This window comes from Saccoglossus kowalevskii, chromosome 17, assembly GCF_978046115.1.
Source record: "Saccoglossus kowalevskii chromosome 17, keSacKowa6.1, whole genome shotgun sequence".
NCBI lineage: Eukaryota > Metazoa > Hemichordata > Enteropneusta > Harrimaniidae > Saccoglossus > Saccoglossus kowalevskii.
The window spans coordinates 28,787,656-28,811,233 of NC_140657.1; the positions used below are offsets into that span (position 1 = coordinate 28,787,656).

General features: G+C 36.4%; 3 protein-coding genes across 3 annotated transcripts; 2 read left to right on the top strand and 1 right to left on the bottom strand.

Annotated features, from left to right (window-relative positions):
* Window positions 1–2,770: 2,770 nt before the first annotated feature.
* LOC102808867 (solute carrier family 35 member G1-like) lies at window positions 2,771–4,678 on the top strand. The gene has a single exon (XM_006817141.2). It carries the CDS (start codon window positions 2,886–2,888, stop codon window positions 4,086–4,088), a length of 1,203 nt encoding a protein of 400 aa, XP_006817204.1. The 5' UTR covers window positions 2,771–2,885; the 3' UTR covers window positions 4,089–4,678.
* Window positions 4,679–6,684: 2,006 nt separating this feature from the next.
* LOC146733074 (uncharacterized) lies at window positions 6,685–9,971 on the top strand. Its single transcript, XM_085491979.1, has one exon. It carries the CDS (start codon window positions 6,685–6,687, stop codon window positions 7,816–7,818), a length of 1,134 nt encoding a protein of 377 aa, XP_085348105.1. The 3' UTR covers window positions 7,819–9,971.
* A 4,470-nt stretch (window positions 9,972–14,441) lies between these two features.
* On the bottom strand, window positions 14,442–17,290 carry LOC146733075 (uncharacterized). The gene is made up of 2 exons (XM_085492008.1): window positions 17,111–17,290; window positions 14,442–15,344 (listed from the first exon to the last, which is right to left on the bottom strand). The coding sequence occupies exon 2, from the start codon at window positions 15,303–15,305 to the stop codon at window positions 14,481–14,483; it is 825 nt and encodes a 274-aa protein (XP_085348134.1). The 5' UTR covers window positions 15,306–15,344; window positions 17,111–17,290; the 3' UTR covers window positions 14,442–14,480.
* Between the last annotated feature and the right edge of the window lie 6,288 nt (window positions 17,291–23,578).

Here is a 23,578-nt window from a genome sequence, read left to right on the forward strand (position 1 = left end):
TGATTCAAATACAGACACCATTATACTATTCAGCTAATTTACCTCTGATGACAAGTTTATAAACACTGGCCTCATAAACTACCTTGTCCCTTACCCGCTATACCATTATAATTCGACGCCAAATATTTAACAATTCTCAACACAAAATACCTCTTATTGATGTCTTCAAAAATAAATTAATTCATAAAATGGCACTAGAACACAGAATGTTTGCATACCGCAATGAAATTATACTGTTTAAATGTAGATATGAACCCTTAATATAGACAGCCACAAATGATAATTTCACTGTCACTTTCTAAATTAAAATTTGCCTGATCATCCTTTACACAATCGCTTGAAATTATTTGAAAAATGAGACTTATGTTAATATTATATAAATGTAAATATTATTTGATGAAAGTTTATGTGTTGTATTCTTTTTAGCTCTGTACATATATTTTTAACAAGGCAGACCAGTTGGTCTGTCTTTTAATAAAAGAAAAAGTATAGTGGTGAGTATCTCCGCCTATCACGCGAAGACCGGGGTTCAATTCCCCGTCGGGGAGGTATTCTTTAGTAAATGATTTGTTATATACAGTTGACCGTCCGAATTGTTTAATTCATACCTCATAAAACGACCTGAAATCGGTAATGAATCTGAGATAGATTCACCTGTCACAAATACAGAATTCTTCAACTCAATGAATTGGTGACTTTGAAATCCCTGAACATTACGCAATTAATCGATCGTTACGTTGTGATTATCTCCACATGTTGCAATGAAGACTGTTACAGATAGAGAAATTGAGCATTAGATCACTGAAAATCGTGTGTGTTGAAAGTTTGTTCAGGTAATTCTTCGATAGTATAGTAGTGAGTATCTCCGCCTGTCATGCGGAAGACTGGGGTTCAATTTTCCGTCGGGGATGTATTTTTGAATAAAGGATTTGTTATATATAGTTGACCGTCCGAACTGTTTGATTCATACCTCATAAAACGACCTGAAATCGGTAGTGAATTTGATACAGATCACCTGTCAGAAATACAGAACTTCAACTCAACGGCTATTGTAATTATTATATTCAATTGATGGTTTGAATGGTTTGATTTAGTTCCTCTGCAAGCACGACTCCTGTATTTCTCTGTTGTTGCATCGCAGAAGCCACTGACTGTCATCAATTCCCACATCCTGGACTGTGAGTTATCACCAATGTACACTTCTCTAGGCAATCCCCTATTTTAGTTAATCTATTCATTGTATTTTTCTGTGCTTTGTTTTTTATAATTATTTTGAGTGGTATTAAATCCAGAAACCTTAACTTGATATTTTGGTGTATGTGTATTTCATTTCTAGTACTATTGTTTTGTCTACCCCATACTAGCAGTGAAATAACCCCCTCTCCAGTGTGAGTTATGTGTGTGCCCTCTCATTAGCAATAATCAGGTCTTACACTGTGACATATTTCCATACTAGTCCTCTTGATTTTATGACCTTCTTCTAAGTGGCCGTCTACCACAGCTTCTTCAAAGTCGCATCGTCTCTCTGTTCTGTATGCCACTGTACTATCGATGGTGTTATAAATAACTTTACATGCCTCTTGATTAGTTTGAGCTGCATACTATGACATCGCCCTCCCATGGCTTCTACCATGGATCAGGTGCCTGATTAACTTTAGGTAAAATTTACTATTAGTTAAGTTCATATTAAAAGTTACTATTAGCGTTTTTCCACACCTTTACAGAATTATTCAACTTTTTAAACCAAACTATTGAAGCAAATAACTTTTAAAAGTGTTCTTTGTTCTTTTGCAAATGTAACAATACATAATTGACTAAGATTCCTTCAATGTCAACTTGTTTTATGCAGACCAATTTGATTATGATTTATCAAAATAAATTCCAGGTGCCGCATGTGGGACAGAACTTTGTTCCTTATTTCAAATCACCTGCCATCACTTCATGTATACAATCTATCATTCTTACACCTATGTCATAATGTAAGGTCTGCTTATCGCAATTGCTAGAAGCAGGCCTTACACTGTGACAACTTATATGACTATAATATGAAATGTACTTGTTTGTTGTTTTGTTATCTTTTTCGATTGTTGTCAGTTTTGTGTTTTCGGTTAATATTGGCATGGAAATGAACAGATGACGTCGTCATACTATTTAAGACATGATGTGAATGACTACACTGATAATACACGAAATGCAATCAGCCAAATGTTTCTAAAAATTCAAATATTCCTTTTAAAAAGCGGATCTTCTGTATATCTCCTGATTTGGGATGTCATTCTTATTTTGCTACCAGGAGTCCATTTTAGCAGGGGTCTTATTTAAATGTTAATAATTTATTGTAAATACAATGTACACCGTGCCTAAAAATACACTTGCTCCTTTTCAAATGTCCAGATTGTAAGCTAACGAGAATACGGTCTTTTGTGGCTAAATTTTTAGTCAATATTACCATTAATAACAAATATTTACAAGTAATCATACATTTCAATGATCATTTTACGGATATTCTAAATTATCTGACAGTGCTTTATACAAGCAAAAATATAAATTAATGTTACTTTAACTCCCGGTTATAAAATGATGATCATAATAGTTTATGTTGTTTGACAGCAAGTGAATATTAAAAACGTGCGTCAGCTCATATTTATCTGCTGTTGTTTTTTTCTAAATTACCTGCATCGAGTTATTTAAAATGACGACGCCCTAAACTCATTTATTTTTGGAATAGTTTTAATATAATCTGCTGAGTCGATAGATTGGTTTGGGTTGACAGTAACAATATGGTGGCTATGTAGGCATCTTCCATAACGGAGGATACTGTGCGTAATACCGTTTGTAATATTTACTCTTGCAAGACGACACGTCAATCCACAACAACTACAACGATGCAGTCAACCGAGAAAGCCAAGGCAGCTGATATGTCATCAGAAGCATCCCCATCGATTCCGCAATCATCGGATCCAGTCAATCAAAAGCCGTACACTGTGCGGATGTCACGATGTATAATGGTGTTGCATTCAATGCGAGGTGTTACCTTTGGGCTTTTAGCCGGTATTTTCCTGGCATTTTCAGCCTATTGGATCGACGTAGTTCAACGGGAAGGAGCGATGCCCTCATTTCAGATAGTATTCTTAATGGATATCGGAATGTTTATTGGCGTCATTCCGTTTATAACTTACAAACGACTGAAAATAACAGGAGACAGTTACACTGAACGAGGGGTGTTATCGATCGTTGCCGTTCTCTATTTCGGGGGGTTTTCCGCATTCTGTTACGCGTTACTCCTAGGACCCATGGCAAATGTTACAGGGATATCACGTGGCGGAATGCCAGTCATCACGCCACTATTAGCATTGATGATACTACGAGAAACTCTTCACATTGTCGATGGAATTGTCATTGCTATTAATATCGCTGGTATACTGTTATTGGCGCAACCAGTGGGAATATTTGGAGCTGAGGGCCGAACTAATGATGTCACGTCTAGCGAGCTAGTCTCTTATCTGTTATCTATATTTTCCGCATTCCAGTGGTCTCTTGCATATGTGTCAGCAAGATATCTAGGTGAACGTACACATGTCTTGATAGTTTTGCTTTATGTTGGTGTAATTGGTTCTATTTTATCAATTATTTTGACTCTGACGGTGGAACATCCGATATGGTCAATGAGTACAAGAATGGCGTTACATACAATTGGACTAGTTATTACCAACACTTTGGGTGATGCATGTCGATTCCGGGCACTACAGTTGGAAGAGGCGACAACCATCGTTTTACTAGCAAATATCCAACTATTTGTCGCATTTTTTCTGCAAACCTTTGTGCTAAATGAGATTCCGAATCAGTTTTCCATTGCGGGAGCTAGTTTGGTTTTTCTTGGATCTGCCTTGTGTGCTCTAGCGTCGTGGTGGAGAGACTATCAACGCGAGAAGGGCGAGAACAAAGCTCTGTTGAACAGCGTCAATCCCCCGTTTTATTTTAGTCTGGCGCCAAAACCGATACCGGTCATACACACTGTAAAAGTGCCTGTTAACGTAAAAACAAATGATGAATTGGGTGAAAGTAGGAACAAAGACACTCTTGAATAGTTGTAGAAACACAGAATAGAAACATAATTATCTAGAAAAAGACAGACGTTGTAGTTTATGGCATGGTGAATTTCAGAATAATCAATTTACAAAATGCATGATGAGTAAGACGAGAAGTTTCATATTGCAACACGTGCACATAAAGTTGTAGACTGGCAAAGTAGGAACTTCTTTTTTATTTTACAAAAAGAAATAACTGTTTTTTTCAGTACTTTTAGCGTGATCGCGAAAACTAACCAGACCGCTAAATAAATCCCGTCGGGATTTCTTTCGCAGTCACGACAACTAAATCATTAACCAGGCCCTCGAACAAAGACACCTGCTATCCTCAATCAAAGTCGCATTCGTCAGTGAACGAATCACGCCCAGTGTGGGGTCGAACATTTTTGTGATCAACCTCTGGTAGGATTTGAACTCTGGTCTACTGATAATGCAACAACCACTAATGTTTGGCAGCCATGTGAAAGATCATTGGTGAAACCAGGTCTATTCAGGTGACAAACTATGGTGCAAGTTCTCAAACATATGTAGTTCCACGTTTGTATTTGATGTTAATACTTCTAATAAAATAACGATTGTATTACTGAGAATGTACTGGTGTTTTTTACTTACAAAATTAAATACATACTACATTTTTCCAACCTTTAACCATATATATATAGATGAAAATAACAAAGACATCATTAATAGATTGTGATTTATATGTATTTAAGTTGTCAAAACAACGTGAACCAAAATAATAGCAGTGCCTTCAAACTTGGCACACTATGTTTATCCTAGCATCTCACAAAGCATTTCCAAAGCATAAATGTATAAAATAAATAGGACAAGTTTCAATAAAAAGATCCTTGCTAATACTTCATTGTTCTCTTGTGCTAGTGACCACTCTGGGTCAAAGATGGTTGGGGTTAATGGTATACTCGCCATCTGTTATATTGTGTTACACTTGAGCTGAATGTACCATTGTGTCAACCCATTCACGGTGGTTAGCCACTGGTACTTGAGTGATGTTTAATATATTTGCCTCTATTGATTTACAAAATAGCTGTGTTGGACAATGATCGACTATATTTCTATTTGGTTTGGCCTTCATTCATAACAATAATGTGTTGTTGTTGTTGTTGTTGTTTGTCCTACACACCTCGTGCAGTGATGTCAGTTGAGTGCTACCCATTAGCATTTCAACTTGTTTCAATGATAATTGTCAGTTAGTGCCCTTATGTGCTGGGTTGATTGTATTGATTTTACTTAATTTTAGATAATTTTACTTAAAATTTCCACTAGCATACTGTCTGTATGGAGTTAGGATGATTTTGTATGATATATATTAATATTTATAACCTACAATAACTTTTCTATAAGCATATCTAACGTTTTCTGGTATCATTAGTCCATATATATTCTTCAGTGTCTGGCCTGATGTCATTTCAGCAACAGCGCTTTCAAGCGCTTTCCTCCACCATCAAACCATGCTGAAATCAGTAATACTCAATGGTTTAAAACGATAGTACATTCGGTACAAGGTCATCCTATAAATATTCACATTTAGGAAAATAAAGTGTGACCAATATTACATATGCTGATACCGTGTTCCCCTTTATGTACGGTCTTCTTTGTGTAAATTAGCACAATGTATAATTTGCAGATCATCCATAATTTTTACCCTGAATTGATCTACTCACAACAGCAGAAACAATCTATTGATCTCGATCTTAAAGCTGCTTTAAATATCTTAAATATGTGCTACAACCATTACCTTATCAGGGCATTTCAAATTCTTCCGAATAGTTGCTGCACTTTTTTCTTGTAAGACCGATAATCTCTGTTATTGATCTATATTACAGTGTTCAAAATAAGTGTCGGATTTGTTCAAGCATGTTGTACGCGCATCTAGGCATGGTACACAGGCGGCGGCACACAATTTTGCATGGGGCCGAGATCTGCTCACTAACCGTGCGCCGAATGTGCAACCTTACTTGGAGGGCCGGGCCATACTCCCCCTTAAACCTTTTGAAATATAGACCTTCTGAAACGCTAGTTCGAGGGGCAACATTTGATGAGACAAAGGATTTTAACTTTATTTCGGAGGGGCGACGCCCCGCCCCCCTTCCAACATCTTTTCCGATTGGGCAACCATCCGCCATGTGCCGCTGTCACTGTGGTAGGTGAAAAAGCCAAGGATTCATAAGGTCTGCGTAAAAATCACTTGTATTAACTAACTTGCAGGTTCTGGTTTCCTACTATTTACATCTGCTTTACTGAATTGAGTTGACAATCTTGTTGCCCAAGTTCAAGTGAATTCAAGTGAATATTTGTCAATTATACTTTTATGATTGGCTTGAAGTTATCATTATTAATATACACTACTATATTTTTCATTCCAGCTTTTAGCCTTAATCAAAGGGCTTCAGATCGTTATACTGTAATATGGTTGGCAAATTTAAATATTAAAATGAGATATATTAATAGCCTGTTAAAAATGAATAAATGAGCTTAACTATTGGTTATGTGGTACGTATGCTGGTAGGTCACTTTATACAACTGAGGCAGCTCTGACAACCACATTTGTTCAAGTTATTTTTTCTCAATTTCCACAATGAACAGTGAAAAAAGAGAAAATGAACCTGTGAAGTTGAAATGGTCAGAACTCTGTGAGAGAGTTTGCCTTACTAACACCAGTGATTCATTGCCAAAATGGTGGAGACGATGTCTATATACTGCTGTTGGAGCTATTTTGGGATTGCTATCCGGTATTTTCAACGGTTTTGCAGCCTTCTTTATCACATTGGTGCAGAATGATGGAATGCCAGTGTTCCAGGCCGAGTTCTTTATGAATGTTGGAATATTGATATCTATTCTTCCTTATATAATATACAGGAAACAAAATATTTTAGGCAATAATCGCAAAGACCGAGCTGTTTTAATTTTAATTGGACTATTGTGGTTTGGATTTTTGTCATCGCTGTTATATTCACTGAAGATGGGTCATTTGGCAACCATGTTAGGAATATTTCACGGTGGACTACCTATTGCAACACCAATAATAGCGTACATTGTTATACGCGAAACCCCATATGCCACGGATGGCGTAGTCATAGTTATCAATATCGTTGCCATTATACTGTTGTCACAGGACAGGACTTCTGACAATTCCTCAGAAAATACTAGTGATTCGGCAACACTAGGCTATGCACTTGCTTTTCTCGCATCGATCCAATTATCATTACTTAGTGTTTTAGCACGATACTTAGAAGAACACATTAATTTTACAGTTGTGTTATTCTATATCAGCGCCATAGCAGGTACCACTTCATTAATACTGACTTTTGTTGTTGATAAATCCATGTGGTCAATGGGTAGAAGCACGGCATTGGAAACTGTGGCGTTTGTCATTCTTTCTGCACTGGCCGAAGCCTGTCGATTTGAAGCATTCCAACTTGAAGAAGCTACCACAGTTACATTACTGGCTAACATACAACTATTTGTAGCTTTTGTGTTACAAGTTTGTATCTTATCAGTACTTCCGAATGGGTTTGCAATCTCAGGTGCGTGTTTAGTATTGCTGGGATCATTTATATGTGCTACAGGGACATGGTGGAGAGACTATCAAAGCAAACAGAAAGAGAAATTATGTCTCCTGAACAAAAATCCACAAAATAATTTGCCTTCAACATCCATCAATTCAACAAAAACAGTAGTATCTGCTGCATTGACTGATATTCCAGATTGAAAAAGTCGATGTACATGTTCGTCTAAATGTATGATCGTGTACGAAATCCCATAGGTAACTTCTTTAAAGAACAGCTAATCATTTACATAAGATATTATTCTCTTCATTGGTAGACTTCTTAAAAAATGTTATGGATGACTGAATTTTTTATTTTTAAGTCCTTGAAACTTAGTGTGTATAATATGTTTTAGTGTAGGCAACTATCTATAGTGTTTTAATAAATATTTGTGGTAATAACAAATATAAATTATGAAGTTTTACGTTTCGCCTTAACGAGGAACTGTGTGACAGTGTGCAGTCTTGTGTGCAGTCACTGCAATGAGATATTATAAAACAATTTATCATGTCTACTGTTACGTATGTGTGCACTCCCCTGTTTCTCTTATATTTATATTTATATATTTTATTTATGAAATGTGCTGTGAGGTTTTTGTATCATAACAATTTGTACTATAACAATATACAATTTGATCATAGTCATGTCAAGTTTTATGTCACAATTCAAGAGGAAGACAATTCAACTGACTGAAAATGGCCCCTTCTAGGATCAAAGGAAATCCAAGAGTGATAAACGTGGGAGATGACATGTTAATCTAGCCATGAGTTTGTACACATACACGTAGATAAAAACGGGTTTTATTTAAGACTTTCAGTGTTGGTTCAATTTGTTAACTGTTTAACATAAAATTACCCACTACATATTGATGTCTTATATACAGTCACATATTTATTGTTGTTGCGAGATTTGTACATGTTAAAATTAACTAAATATGTTGCTCTCATTCAGTTTCCTGACATGTGTGCGACTGTTTCCCAGTAGCCAGCAGCTCAATGATATATGTTCAATTATATTATACCAGTATATTGATGGTGTTAATCCATTGATTTGATTGGTCCAAACACAAAATTTGCATATGCAATCCATGGTATATTGGCTGATAATGCACGGCTAAACCAAGTGGCCCTGGAACATGAATTGACTACAGGTTTAATACGGAAATACATAAAACCGGTATTATTTGATTTTTAGGGAAATATAGTGGTTGAATTTTGGAAGAATATTAAAAAAAATACTGAATTAAAAACATCTGAAAAGTTATATAACTATAATATTGCTTTTTGTTAATGGTGGGATCCAAGTTGTGAGCGTCGGTCGTTGGGTGATTGTCGTTCGCCACACAAACCTAAACCACTGTCCCTCAACACCGTGAGGTGCCTACACGAACGCCAGAATGCTATGTTCTCAATGTTGTTACTTTGAGATGGATTGCGAACTTCCAACAAAGAAAACATGATCTTTAAGTACAAGATATAATTGAGGAATTCAATGACATAAAAATGCAAAAAACTATGAGTCACAGGCAAAAATGTATGCCACCAATAACAACCGGTGTCCGGTAGCGGCAGCTGACAAAATTGCAGTGCACCCGGGTAATTGCCATCTGTTTCAAAAAACACGGGACAACGCAGGATTCGACGACGATATATGGTATTGTAATTCTCCACTATGGGTAAATAAATTACAGGAGATGATGAAGATAATTTCGAAAGCTACAGATTTGTGACGAGTGTTCACCAACCACTGTATTAGAGCGACGGCGTGCAAAGTCTTTCGGCCGGAGTTGAGACAAGGCATATCATGTACGTGTCACAAAAACGATGCGAAAATCCGATCTTACACCATCAAACTTACCCCAGAACAATGACAAAACTTGTCAGTCATACTGTCACAAAACTTTGGTTATACCAAAGGTATCCAGGTCAGATGTTGGAACTGAGGTCGCTGTGCCGGTCGCCGTACATGATACACCGCGTCCCGCCGCGTCTCAAATTTCGGTCGAACCAAGTACCGCTGAACGTCAAATATCCACAGTTACAAGTAGTATGTTGAGTCACAAAACCGGTTTATTTCACAACTGTACTTTCAATGGGCAAATTACAGTCCAAATTGTACAAAAGCCGGAATGAAAACGTGGAAAATCCGTTGTTTAAATGACCCAAACTGTACACGACCCTGTATTTCAAATCGCGTTGTGCGTCAGTAAAAGGTCAGAAAGGTCATCCTTTGTTATGCTAATTTGTGTGTTTACGCTGCTCTATTCAACGTGGATATGTTTCATTTTCATGTGGAATAAAAATTAGTTTGTATTCAATTTGAACTGTGTTGCGCATGTAATTTTTGTATGCATTCAGCGTACATACTATTCTTATAAATATTCATGTTCAAGGGCCATAATCATGATCTTTTAGTAGATGAAAGTAAACTCTTTTTTTACAAGTTTTATCGAATTGTCAATATACTGGTATAATATAATAGCAATAACCCCCGCCGAAGTTGGGTATACCACTTGATATTGCACAATTCACTCCATATATGCACTCGCCTGCGGCTCGTGCATATATGTCGTGAATTGTGCAATATCTCGTGGTATACCCGCCTTCGGCGGGGGTTATTGCTTAAATATGTATAATATACATGCTCATATATTTGATATATGGCGGGCGCTGATATAGAAGACTGTCGTGATTGGTAATGATTAGTACATACTTATTCAAATGCCATCTTCATTTAGTAGCATGGAATTATCTTAGGATAATTTTTGAGAAAGTTGGCAAAAAATCGCTTTGCAATGTTTATTGGTTTATTATATATAATCAAGAATTTGTAGTTTCATGGCAATATCTTCTAATAAATTGCCATATTGTGAGGAAATTGTCATATTATTATATTTAAAAATGTTATTTTTAAATCAATTTATATATTATACAATGTTGAAGTAAAAAATATAGTGTTATGCCAATTTTGAAATCCCAGCCTCCTATGATATAAACTTTTTTACTGATCTATATAAGCTCACTTTACTTTCCATATCTTCGACCTTCCATTCTACATAGTATTTATATGCCCTCTGTATGGTTTCTTATACTTAAAGGAGAGGATTTGAAGGCAGTAATAAATTAAATTTATTGGAGTGTCAGTGTTTTCACATTCTCTGAGAATCTTTCCATTTGTACATCCAGGAATTTAGGTGGAAAGTAGATGGAATGTGGGTACCTCTACCTCAACACTCACAAACGTTGTTGAATGTTACAAGTTTTGACTCAAAGAAACCAAATGAACAATCGTGTGGATAACCGTGCTGTAAATAAAACAATTCTGGGAAAATGTCACATCACACCAACAATGAATGATGTAAATTCTTGCTGCTACCAATATAAGTTTATCCCCTGGGTCACGATACCTCAATTTGTTCGAAACATTATTTAGATACAGATGTTTGAGTGTGCATTTTCAAAACATAATCAGCTCTATGTTATTCAAGAGCTAGATGTAGTACTGAATATCATTGATGACATATATAAAATTCAGGGTGAACATTACACTAATCTTAGCAGAAATGCTATTCAGCCATCACACAGTTAGATATTTGCAAGTAGGAAACATACTTAGCTGTCCTATGAGGAATAACCATAACCTGCATTTACTTGTCCATGCAATTACAGTAATCACATACCACTCGCTACTGGTACGACTTTTCAACAATGCACCCCAAAACCATTCACAGTTGACAGATGAATTCTGATGAAACTACTGCAGTATACATGCAGAGTAGCATACGAGCCTGGCAAGTTCAACCCCGCAGACTATATGTCTTGTCATCCAATAGCAGCAACTGAGCATCATATCACACCATACTGTGCAATTTGAGCATCTGAAGAAAGCCACAAAATCTGCATAACGTAATCTTTCACATCACTAAAAAAACAATAGATGCTGAATATCTTCCATTTTGGGGGCATGTGATAGTAACCTCTTACCCTTACTTGTTACTTGGATCATAGAGACATGTTATGACCTCAGCTCCTAAGAGCGGGGTTATTTGTAGATATGTTGGCGATCGCCTCTGTGTTTGCGGAAGTATTGTGGGAGATTGCATGATGGGAGAGAAAAATCTTTTGATCAGTAAGATAATTTTAGAAAAGTGAAAACTAGAATGACTGCAAAATAAAGGTTGGTTTTAAATATAAAATATCAGAGAATCTGGATGAAATAATGAAAGGAAATTGAACGGGTATGAAAGGGCAGTAAATGTGGCATGAATGCAAGGTCAGAATCCGGGGGGTCAAAATACGTCACAATACATCCATCATCATCCATCGGCTGTCAACAACTAAAAGTAAAAGTCTTGACTTGCAGCGTGCGTGAATGGCCAAGGAAAAAAATCATGCCAATTCTGTGTTTCAGTAACAGTATTTGCTGCTTTTTTGTGCAATGAAAATTGATTCAAGAAAGGGACATTTCCTTCTAGTAAACAAAACAACCCTAGGACGTTTATCTTGAGAAATTGAGCAGACGAAAATCTCTTGGGACAGTCGTTGTTGTGAAACAATGGACATACTTCTCCATGGTATCAAGGGTAGTTTTGATTATTAGAAGAGGGAAACTGCTGCTTTATGGAAGAGCAAATTCCAATGTCATTGGCCACAGTAATTCTAAATCGATGTTGGTTTTAATTGGTGTTACCTGGTGTAGAAGTAATAACATTACGATGTTTTCGAGTTTAATAGTAAATTATTACTATTAAGAAATTAATAGTAAATGGTAGACTTCCTTTTGAATAACATCAACCAGTCTAACCTGGTTGACAACAATGAAATTATAACAGCAAGGCAATTAGGACAAATTAATAAAAATATACAAACATCATTTATATCAACTTGGAAAAGTGAATTACAAAACGACAAATAATCAAAACAAAATGAAATATAAATAAATTAAAAACATACAAAGAAATAAAAAACAATTTTGCTTTTGAAACCTACCTTGTTACCCTGCAAAATATTGAGATGCGCTAAAATTGAAATAATTGCGCCTCAGTGACCATAACTTGACTGACAGACACAACGGAATACCCCTTGCTAATATATTATATAATCTTTGTGATCAAAATCAAGTAGAAGATGAGTATCACCTAATGATGTCATGCAAAGGTGTCTTATTTGAAATCTTCATTGCAAAAACCAAAATTTGTCACCAAAGACACAATTCATAGTCTTGCTAAACAACAGTGGTCTAACACCTGTAGCAAAGTACCTAAAGAAGTGTTTTGAAATAAGACAGCAATCCCAGTGACAATTTTATTTCCCAGTTAAGTTTTGCATTTTTTCTATCTTTTTATTGTATAATAATTTAGTCTTAATATTTTCTTTCTCTGTTACAGTAATGTATTAACTTAGTTTTTTGTATGTTTTTATTTTAGTTTATGTATTTAATTCTTTTTAACCTTTTATTCTTTCTTAAACATTTGTAGCCATTGCCAAATCCTCTGGGGATTGTGTAAGTGTTAATAAAATTAATATTATTTAATTAATGATTGGCCTGGGATAGTTGAAAAGATTTTTAAATGGGCTACTTGATAAAAGTATTCGCCGTGACTCAAGACTTTTCATTCGGGTTTATACAATGCTTACATGTTACTGTCAGGAAGGTTTAATGTCTTGTTTGTATTTGCACAATGTGAAAGAGGAGTTTATTGTCAAAATGTACTAGTATATGGGTGGTTGTATGCATATTGAACTATACAAAATTTGACTTATGTCACCAAACTGTACGTTTTGACGTTTTGCTTTTTATAAATGTTATGGTTCGGTTAATAATTTCCTGGAAACTGTACAGAAAATCACAGAGTTTCATTATTTTTTGTTCATAGTTTTTCTAAATTTCAGTTTTTATTGTTCATAATTATTTACAGCAATAACACTTTTTTTCTGTTGTGAAACCATTTCCAGTTATTATGATTGTGTACATGACAGCTTTGTCCCACACAATAAAACAGGATGATATGTACGGATATATGCGAGTATGTTCATGGGTTAATAGGCCACTTCTTTATATCCCACAATGTCTGGTAATTCTAACTAACTACTATTTCGCAAAATTTGCATAGCCTTGCTTCTACTCCAATATTGTCCTTAACAGTGAAGGTTAATTCAGATATATTGTAAATTACACAGAGGTAACACTACAATACATTTCCCTTTACATTCCCTGGTATTACACAACACCCTTTGTGCTGAGGCAGCTATGGTTCACAACCATAACCAGTTCTCTTGTATATATATATATATATATATATATATTTAAAGCGGGAGTCGACACCTGTGCATGTGTCAGATGTTATTGTTTACAGACAAGCGTCTTCCCATGAGCCTTTGCGTTTTTAGCGTGTGTTGTTATCATCACTTGGGACTCAATTTTCGCGCATGTGCATGTGACGACCCTCTCGCCTTAAAATAAATAGTATATTGACTCTCTAAAATAATTGTCATGATTACAATGATTATCAAAAATATACATTATTACATTTTCCTTGCGAAATGTGTGATCAAATCGTTCTTGGTTGAGAAGTTCCTGAGATCAGAATGGTGAATATGATACATATATTGGCTGCATTCTTAGTTCATACTTCACAATACAAATCCAATCATTCTCAAAAAAACTAAACGCCCATGAATGAATGAATGAATGAATGATTGGTTGATTGATTGATTGATTGATTGATTGATTGATTGATTGATTGATTGATTGATTGATTGATTGATTGATTGATTGATTGATTAAATTTGAATTTGACTTTATCGATTTATTGGTACTAACAAAATTACAAGGAATTTCCAACCATTTCTGTGTACAAAGGCATGATATCGTCAATATGCTGTTGTAATTCATCTGGTAACTCACTTAGATCAATGGTGGGTTGTGTATATGGCTGAAAACAACAACTTTCGTACGAGGATTTGTAATACACCTCGACAAACTGCGATGATCGCATGTGATCAGGAAAATGGCGTATGTTTCCCGGTTTCCAATGTAAGAAGTTTTCACTAAATGAAATACCCGTTGCTGAGCAATACTTTTGCAAAGTTTTTCTTGGATTTGTTATTAAGATGTTGGAGTCTACAACTATTGCTGGTAGATTTAATTCTTCTGTGATGTACTTATATAGATTGTAGTTTTCTTCATATTGGAAAATTTCGAGTACCCATTTGGTCACATCTCGGACGTCACGTGCCATACGACTGCACTCAGCTAGAACACACCTGTATGCAGACATAATAGATGCCTTCGGATCACGAATCAGGAATGTGTGAACATAACCAGTGGGTAGGTATTTATAGTGTTCTTTTCCTCCAAGACATCCTGCGATATCTTTTGCAAAGATGGCACTTTTTTCTGGGCATGACACTCCCTCTAATGTATCTTTCACTTCCTGATATGTATAGCCAGGAGCTGGAGGACCATAAATAAACAAATCACTACACATTCTTTGTTCTCCCCAATAATATGCCATGACGAATGGTTCATGGAATACTTTCATTGATGGTTCTGATGCCATTGCTAGTTCGAATACAATTGACCTTGATCTACCATGTGCCCATAACATCACTCGCACGGGAGGTAATACGTCAATAGCACTGGTTGCCATGTTTACTTTGTGTATGACAACTTGTCAGAAGCAGGAAGTCTATAATAGTAAACGGCAAACAAAAGAAATACATAGAAACTGTCATATATAAATTGCGTAAAAACTCATGAATACTTATGAACTTCGTAACAGAGGCGAGATCTTGGACTTAATATTTAGGATATTTATTTCTAACATTGTCACTATATCCACTTGCACATAGACTGATTAGCATATGTTGATACAGGCGAAACACTAAACATTGAAAACCCACGACATGTTGATGTAATAATTGATACAAATAAACCGATAAACTCTTTGAGTGGTTTGGGGGTATTTCGTTGGTCTTGATCTGGCGTATTGGTTATATAGTACATATTGCGTATAGTAAGATCAATTGTACGTCAGATTTTTATGAAAGAATAGCTTTAGTAGAGATTACCAAACGGCGTATAGTGCTGTTTTGTCACAGCTATGCCATGGAGTAGTGTCGCCATCTTAGAAAAGTGTGAGTATAATTGGTACATAGATATGTATAGTTTCTCTTTCGTCAAGTTAACCTGCATTATTATTAGTAAGTTAAATAGTTTATGACACCACTTACTTAGATCCTCAAGTTTTGGTGAATCATTTTAGATGTTTGAACAAATGTTTCAGCCTAATCATCCATAATAGCGCAACGCTACTACCATTTATTATTGGCCGCCACTGAATCGCGATAAGTTATACTGTATCAGTATATCATTTTACTCTTATGATAGTCCCCCTTGAAAATAAAGTTGAATTTCATTTAATTTAAGGTATTGTAACTAGATACAGTTTGACTATACAGGATTGCATTTATTTGAATCGAATGATTTTTTTAGGGGATGTGCAATATAATTGAGTTTAATTTATATTTCATAGAATGGCAAATTTCAAATCGCGATTTAGTGGTACCCTTTATTAGTCAGTCATTTATTTATTTATTTTATTTATCCTGGATAACCGTATAAGTAACAAGTACTTATGAGGTCATTACATGTATTTACATGTATTTACCATGACTCCGAGTGGAAACAATTTTAATACTGTAAGTGTTCGTTTTAAGAAGTAGTTGCAAACACTGCACGTATTGTCTATTATCATATACCTCGTATTGCTCGGCCTCATAACGCTATGGGAGGGGCGCCCTCACATCAAGGCAATAATTTCCCGCAGCGCGCCCGGTTTTGATCATTCAAAACAAAACGCGTGATTCTCAACTACGTCGTGTGTTTAACGCATTGGTAAAATATTAATTACACTTATAAGGTATATGATAAGACATTTATCTATAACTCAATTCCTATCTTGAACAATTATAGCTCGAAATCTCGCGCACTTCTACAGCACGACCTCGGGCCAGACTATAAAGAATATTATGGATATACAAGGACAGATATTACCATAGTCTTATGTAGACATAGTGCAATGCGCGTGTCTCGACCTTTAGTCAGGCGACTACTGACGTCACTATTAAGCAAGATGTCTCTTTTGTATATGGCTATTGGAGCACATCGATATACAACAGTGAATCGACAATGCATAGTATGTTAAACCGATACACTGGAACGTACCACCTCAAAACTGAACTATTAGTTTCGAAGCCTGTGCTAAGTATCATCAGAAATTGAGCTATAGTGGACGTCAAACATTACCTGGTCAGTCAAGTCAGTGTAAACGTACATGGGCCTGGCAGGATAAAGGACATTAATGAATCTCAATGGCTTATGCAATACTATATGTCTCGATCCTCTCTGTTTTCACCTTCACAACCTAACGTTTGCCCTGTGCCTTAGCCTTACCTTGCCGAGTTATGTCATCGTTACGAGCAACCATCTACAGAATCAACGATGTTCGCCATAATCGGTAGGAAACTACCAGTTCACAGAATATGTTTGATTACAATCATTACACCCAGTAACTTAAAAAACGCACCAATCAACATCACTTCATTTAACACAAGGGGACCTGCTGAATTGACCTACCTGTTGAAACATCCGATTCTGAAAAGAACACTGATTGGTAGTTTGCCGTCACGACTCTACTCATTCAAATTCATTCAAAACATAGTCTCTAAATGAATGCCTTGTGGGTGTCTTAATGACATGGAACTGAGCTCACCTAACTGTAAACACTGTGTAAACGCAGTGAGTGGATTAAATTGATGTCCGGTCTTAGGTTTTCAGTGCATTCGGCATAATATGGTAAAACAACCAGCGAATCGGCATATGTGAGTATGATTTGTTTTTTTGATTCGTTAGTTTTATGCAATTATTTAACTTCATTTTGTCATAATTAAACGCTGTATCGGCTTAGGTCTCGATCAAATGATGGTAAGTAGGTAACGTATATTTGTAAAGAATGTGAAATATTTTATCTTAAATGAGATATATTTTTTTTGGCCGAGGAGCAAAATAAAAATTATGATTGTTATAGTAGTAATAATAGTAATATGATCGATTAAATGATTAAACAAGACATAAATAACTTGTCATTTGAATACACCAACACGTTGGTAAGGGCTCGGCCATTGCATAAATGAGGATGGGGTCAAAACCAGGAAAACATAATTTGCGAGGGTCAGCTTTGAAAATTATAAGTTAACAGTTGATATGATACAGTTGCTGAACACTCACACTATAAAACATCTTTCATGTTTGTGCACACAATAGTAGTATACTGATAAGGCGAAAAATTACGACATTTGAACTTTGTTACGATAATAATTTGACTCGAGCCTAGTTTTAGAATGAGCGTTGAGTGTTGTGATTCTGTCGAGTGAATAATACATCAGTCTTGTATTTAAATGAGCAAGTGCTCATTTATACCTAGTACTGCTGACAGGCGACTTGGACTGGAACCATAACAAAAAATCAGTGTATGTAAGCAGGGAAAGTATGGCGTCTAATGTGATGACATGGGATGGTGATAACAGTATGGATATTCGTCATATACGTCAAGTGAAAGCATATTTTGTGGCCTAAGATTTTACCAAGGAAAAGAACAAAGTTGCCTTCATTTTTCATTGAAAGAGAAGCTTATAAACCTTTTCACCCAGTTACAAATTAATCAATTTGACAATGCATCAACATTTTTGTAGATCGGTTCAATAAAAACAACAAAACAATATCAGAAAGAACATTACAAATGAAACTGCCGATGTCATGGATGTCATCAAATTGGCCATATTGCTGCAAAATGCCAAGCACCTGTACCTGTTGATGCAAACCAGAACAACACCTAATGGCTGAACTTGGCGGCCAGGCTCCTTCAGCACAATTTCAACTGATAGTATGAATCCTACACTATCTGTGGCATCATTAAAAGAACGGTTACCTAATGAAATTGATATTGAAGGGACAATTGAAGGAAAGTAATGCACTTGGTTACTTGATACTGCTTGGTTACTTGGTTACTATTAAGTGCTCAGATAAGTTTTTGGGGAGCTCAGGGCTGGTGAGCATAGGGTTAGTCAACATCGGTTAACTGTAGTCAGAAAGTCAACACATCCAGCTATTTTAAGCATTGATATATTCCATATATTTTAATGCACATCACAAACCCATCAAATATCACGTGCAAAATTGCTACTGGTTTGGTGATAGGAACAGTCTCCACTGACGTTGAAAGTCATCAAACTCTTTGCACTGTTACTGATGGTCCACAGATGGAGGCAAGCAGAAAACACACAGCAACCTTAGTCAATAACATGACCAGGACATTTGTGAATGGAGTTAACCTGAACTAGGAAATCTTACTGATTTATTTTGACGATATCATTGTATACTCTAACAATTGTGATGAACATCGGAACATCTGAAATTGGAGTTTGGTAAATTATGTGTAGCCCATTTAAAGCTCAATGCCGAGAAATGTATGCAGACTCGTAAGCAAGTGAAATATATTGTGTTTGACTGAACCACTCAGTAAGTGAGTAGATGCGTTCCCAGTGCCTGATCAATCTACAAAAGCAACAGCAGAAGTAGTATACAATGAGTGTGCAGAGTATGTCATACTGGAGGGACTGCATGCAAACCAGGAAACCACAACTCAACTTTCTCATTGTCATAGCAGCACTGAACAAGAAGATGAAACTGAACATAGTGATGAGCCAGTGATTCAGGATTCAGAGAGAAATGATGCAAACATGTCTACAGAAGCTCATCATGTGCAGAATCAGCCAGAACATTTAATGACAGGATAGAATGCAGGCCCCATCGGGAGTGCAACCCACCTCAGTGGCACAATGACTACTAATGAAAGTGATTCATCACATAAAAATAATCAAAATTTGATGTCTTGTTGAATTTCTGATAAACTTTGATCGAATTGTCATTTTGTTAAATGTTAACTATTGTTCGATTTATTATATTGTGAATAACTTTCGTTATATCCGGCTATTATCAAGAACTGAATGGGATAAAAGCTAGGAGGGAGGAGTGATAAAGGGAAAAATTAGGACCGTTAGTTCTTATGTGAACGGTGTTGAGTAAACTATTTGAATTTTGTCTAACGTTGCAGTTTGTTGTTAAGAGGCATGTGACTGTATACTGTGACATCGCCATGTGTTTATCCAAGGATTGTTGGGAATCACATGCTCATGATTTTATGACTCCAAAATAAAATTTCATGGGAGTGTATGAATGGTGAAAGCCTGGTTACCGCGAAATGAACAAGGGACTTGTGACCCTTGTAGACGCCCTCTCGCGACACCGGTGATGTCACCGGCCTGGGTTCAGTGCGTGATGCAATGATTGACAGGGTAATTAATATTCGACCAATCAGCGTAAAGGTCAAACTTGGAGTTAGATTCATCTTGATAGTATTAGAAACTGCGCCGAAACTGAAACGAAAGCTTGCATTTCACATTATTTATATATTTATATATATTGGCCAGCGATGCTTCATGCTGATCAAATATATACAGTAATGTACTTTAGGATTAGTAAAATATATTATATATATAGTTCTGTTGTACAGATTAGTGCATGGTTTAAATATATTTTGCCGAAATAATTTCACGTGATTAAATAATATTTTCCACCATGTATTTATTCGTTACTTTGGTTGGCTGGTGATTAAATACACTACTATCATAGTCACGAGGTTATACGAACATAACATTACTCCAGCCCCGATTTGTAGTCACTGTAATAACCTGAACAAGTGAAATACCAACGATCCAGCTAACTTGAGACACCCGAGCCTGTAGGTAAATCAATATACTAGCCCAACTCGTTACGAAGTATAACATGCAGCCATAAAGATTGACATAGTATCAAGTATTACGATTACTTAATGGCTCACCATCCGTATAAGCGAGCTCTAATGCGACGGATATCGGGGTGTGAATATTCAAAACAATTTGATTGATCCAGGAATCAATCAAATTGTAAAAAAGGTCAATACAGCTGTATGCTATGGGGTGAGAATACCGCCAAAATTAGCTTGGTGTAATTATTTGAACATTGTTTAGTTGTTTGGTCTTTATTTGGAAACTTGTTTGGTAATTATTTGGTCATTATTCGGTTATTTGGTCTTTATTTAAACATTATTTTGTGCTTATTCCATTATTGTTTTATTACTGCAGTATCCTATTGCTATTGTTTCATTATTTCAACTTTATTTCTTAATTATTTCATTATTGTGTAATTGCTACAATATTATGTTGTCATTGTTTCATAATGTTACAATTGTGTCGTTATTTAGACATTATCTTGACATTCAATTGTTATAAGATTCGATTATTTTCATGTTCAAATGTCTTGATATTCGGTTCGCTTAACTTGCGATTACCTTAACATTCGGTTCGCTTGACTTGCGATTACCTCAACATTCGATTACCTGACCTACATTAGCTGACCCCGCTATACATGTAGTATTCAATTCATAGTCCCGGGCCGCCTCCGATAAAGCATCATTGCTCAAGATGGCAATGCGGCCTTTGTAAAAGTTAGCGGGGATTTTTAAATAATGGTCGTTTCGCCAATAGTCCGGTTGCCAAACCCCACTTTTTTGGACAACCTTGCAATGCGGTCCATACAAAGTATTTTTGATGTTTCTGTACCTCTGAGGTGTGCTCTTTAAGAATTTGGATGATGCCACTCTGTCACCCTAGGGCAATCCGCACAATATGCAAATTAAAGTGGCCATTATGGAAAATCTTGTTTTCGTCAATATTTCATTAACTACACATGGTGTCAAAATAACTTTGGTGTCAATCCCCATGTTTTGAGGGGTAAAGAATCAGAATAAGCCATTTCAGTAAAGTTTATACAAATGTTTTGTGTTGAATAGACATATTCTAATTAAGACGGTCATTACGGTAAATCATGCTTGCTACATTCAAAGACATTTCTATTGTCTTTGCTACAATATGCATTACACAAGGTATGAAAATAATTTTGGTTTCATATCAGATTGATACATTTGAATTTCCCGCCAAACAGCGATCAGATTAATCTATTTGAATTTCCCGTCAAAAATCCATTCAAAAACTTATACCAATCAAAAAGCTTGTAAGGAAAAAATCAGTCCACTAATCAGGAACTGTGTATAATCTAGTGTTTAGGGTTATTGTCCACTGTGTGTGTGCATTACCCCTGGGTCTTTCTTCCCCTGTTTTGCCTGCAAATAAGTTGTGTTTTCTTGTCAAAAGAAACAGAACTTACGTATCATAGCTAGTGGTAGGTGAATAATGTTCTGCCATGTTTGTTTTCGTGTCCAGCAATCTTTCCTGCATCTGATTACAGAACACGCATGTGTGGGGAAGGGTGGGGAATTGTTTATATTGATGGCAAAACCTGTATTATCATTTTTGAGAAAACGGGGAAATTTATTAGGTTATTCAAGGTCACCATTACTGAAAATTTGCCATTCCTGAAAATCGTGCTTTTGTCAATATCTTAGTAGCTGCACATGGTTAAAGCAGCCACTGCTCTGTTTGTTATTCAAGCACCTGGTTCTGTAAAAGTAACTCACATAGATATTAGAGCTGAACGATGGATGGGTGCTGCATCTTCATGCAACATTGCCTTTTCTGCGGAGAAGAATGCCTTGACATTGATAACAAGCATCCAGACCATTGGCGCAGGGTTTTTCTTTGTAGAATAGCGAACCATGGTGAAGGCAGAAAAAATTCAAGGAAAACCTTCTAGATATCTGTAGATCTCGTCACGTCATCTGGAGACGTGCGGTAGAGACACGTTTAGCTGGGGCAGTGAGTTATTTTCATGCATCAGGTGGTAGATACCACAAAGACTGTTACGAGAAGTGTTGTCCACCTCAGTCAGTGAAGTCAGCTTTAGCAGCATGTAGTAGTAGCCAGGAGGAGAAGGATGTAGCATTTGAAGCGACAGTCAGTGAAGTGGGAGCAGATTCTATCGAGATATACGATTTTATATATGTCTAATGGTGGAAAAGAGATTAGCCGTCGAACCTCAGTCTCCAAGTTGTTGGAACACCTTTGTTCTGATCTTCTCATGCTGAGGGGCACAGGTGCTGCTAGTATTCTCGTCTTTCAAAGTAAGGCATCAAGTTTGTTGAAACTAGTGTCGAGTGGTGATGAAGATGATGTTGAGATTGGGCGGGAAAAGGTTGCCTACCAGATTGTCTGCGATGTAAAGGAGTCATCAGTTGATGACACGAACTATCATGCATGAGTTGACATGGACATTGCCATTGAATGTATCAGTTCAACTTTGTTATCCTTGCTATCTAAGCTTTCTACAAAGTTGGACCGCACCTTACAAGCCGCTCTCATCGAAAACATACTAATGCCATAAGTGGTAGATTCAAAACCCTCCAGAATGCACTATGTGTTGTCTTAAACAGGAAAAGGTTGATTGAACAATTTCATGAATTCCTTGTATCTTGCAGCTATCATGAATGTCTTAGGTTCAAAGCAGCAGCAGCAGCTGTAAGCAATGCATCGTTAAGAGGGCACGTCCATGCTGAAGACGGTCTTGTTCAACTGGTCTCTGACAATTTCGATGCTCAGATTTCATCACAGAATGGGCCAATAGGCAACCCTTTAGCCACATAGCAAATGATGAGATGAAAGAACAGATTATCGAAGATATTTCCATCCTGAGATACTATGGTCCCAAGAAGCCAAACATGCCTTGAAGTGAAGTGAATCGTTTTGGTCTTACCACTTAAAGTAATGGCGCACCAAGTCGTTGCTTTACAAAAGGCCCGCCATTTAGACTTTGAGTTTTCTAAGTGTGTTGCTACAAGCACAAACCCAATCGGGTTTTACAAAGGAATGT

Coding starts and splice junctions, on each gene's coding strand:
- LOC146733074 (XM_085491979.1), top strand. CDS start 6,685: ATGAACAGTGAAAAAAGAGAAAATGAACCTGTGAAGTTGAAATGGTCA.
- LOC146733075 (XM_085492008.1), bottom strand. CDS start 15,305: ATGGCAACCAGTGCTATTGACGTATTACCTCCCGTGCGAGTGATGTTA.
- LOC102808867 (XM_006817141.2), top strand. CDS start 2,886: ATGCAGTCAACCGAGAAAGCCAAGGCAGCTGATATGTCATCAGAAGCA.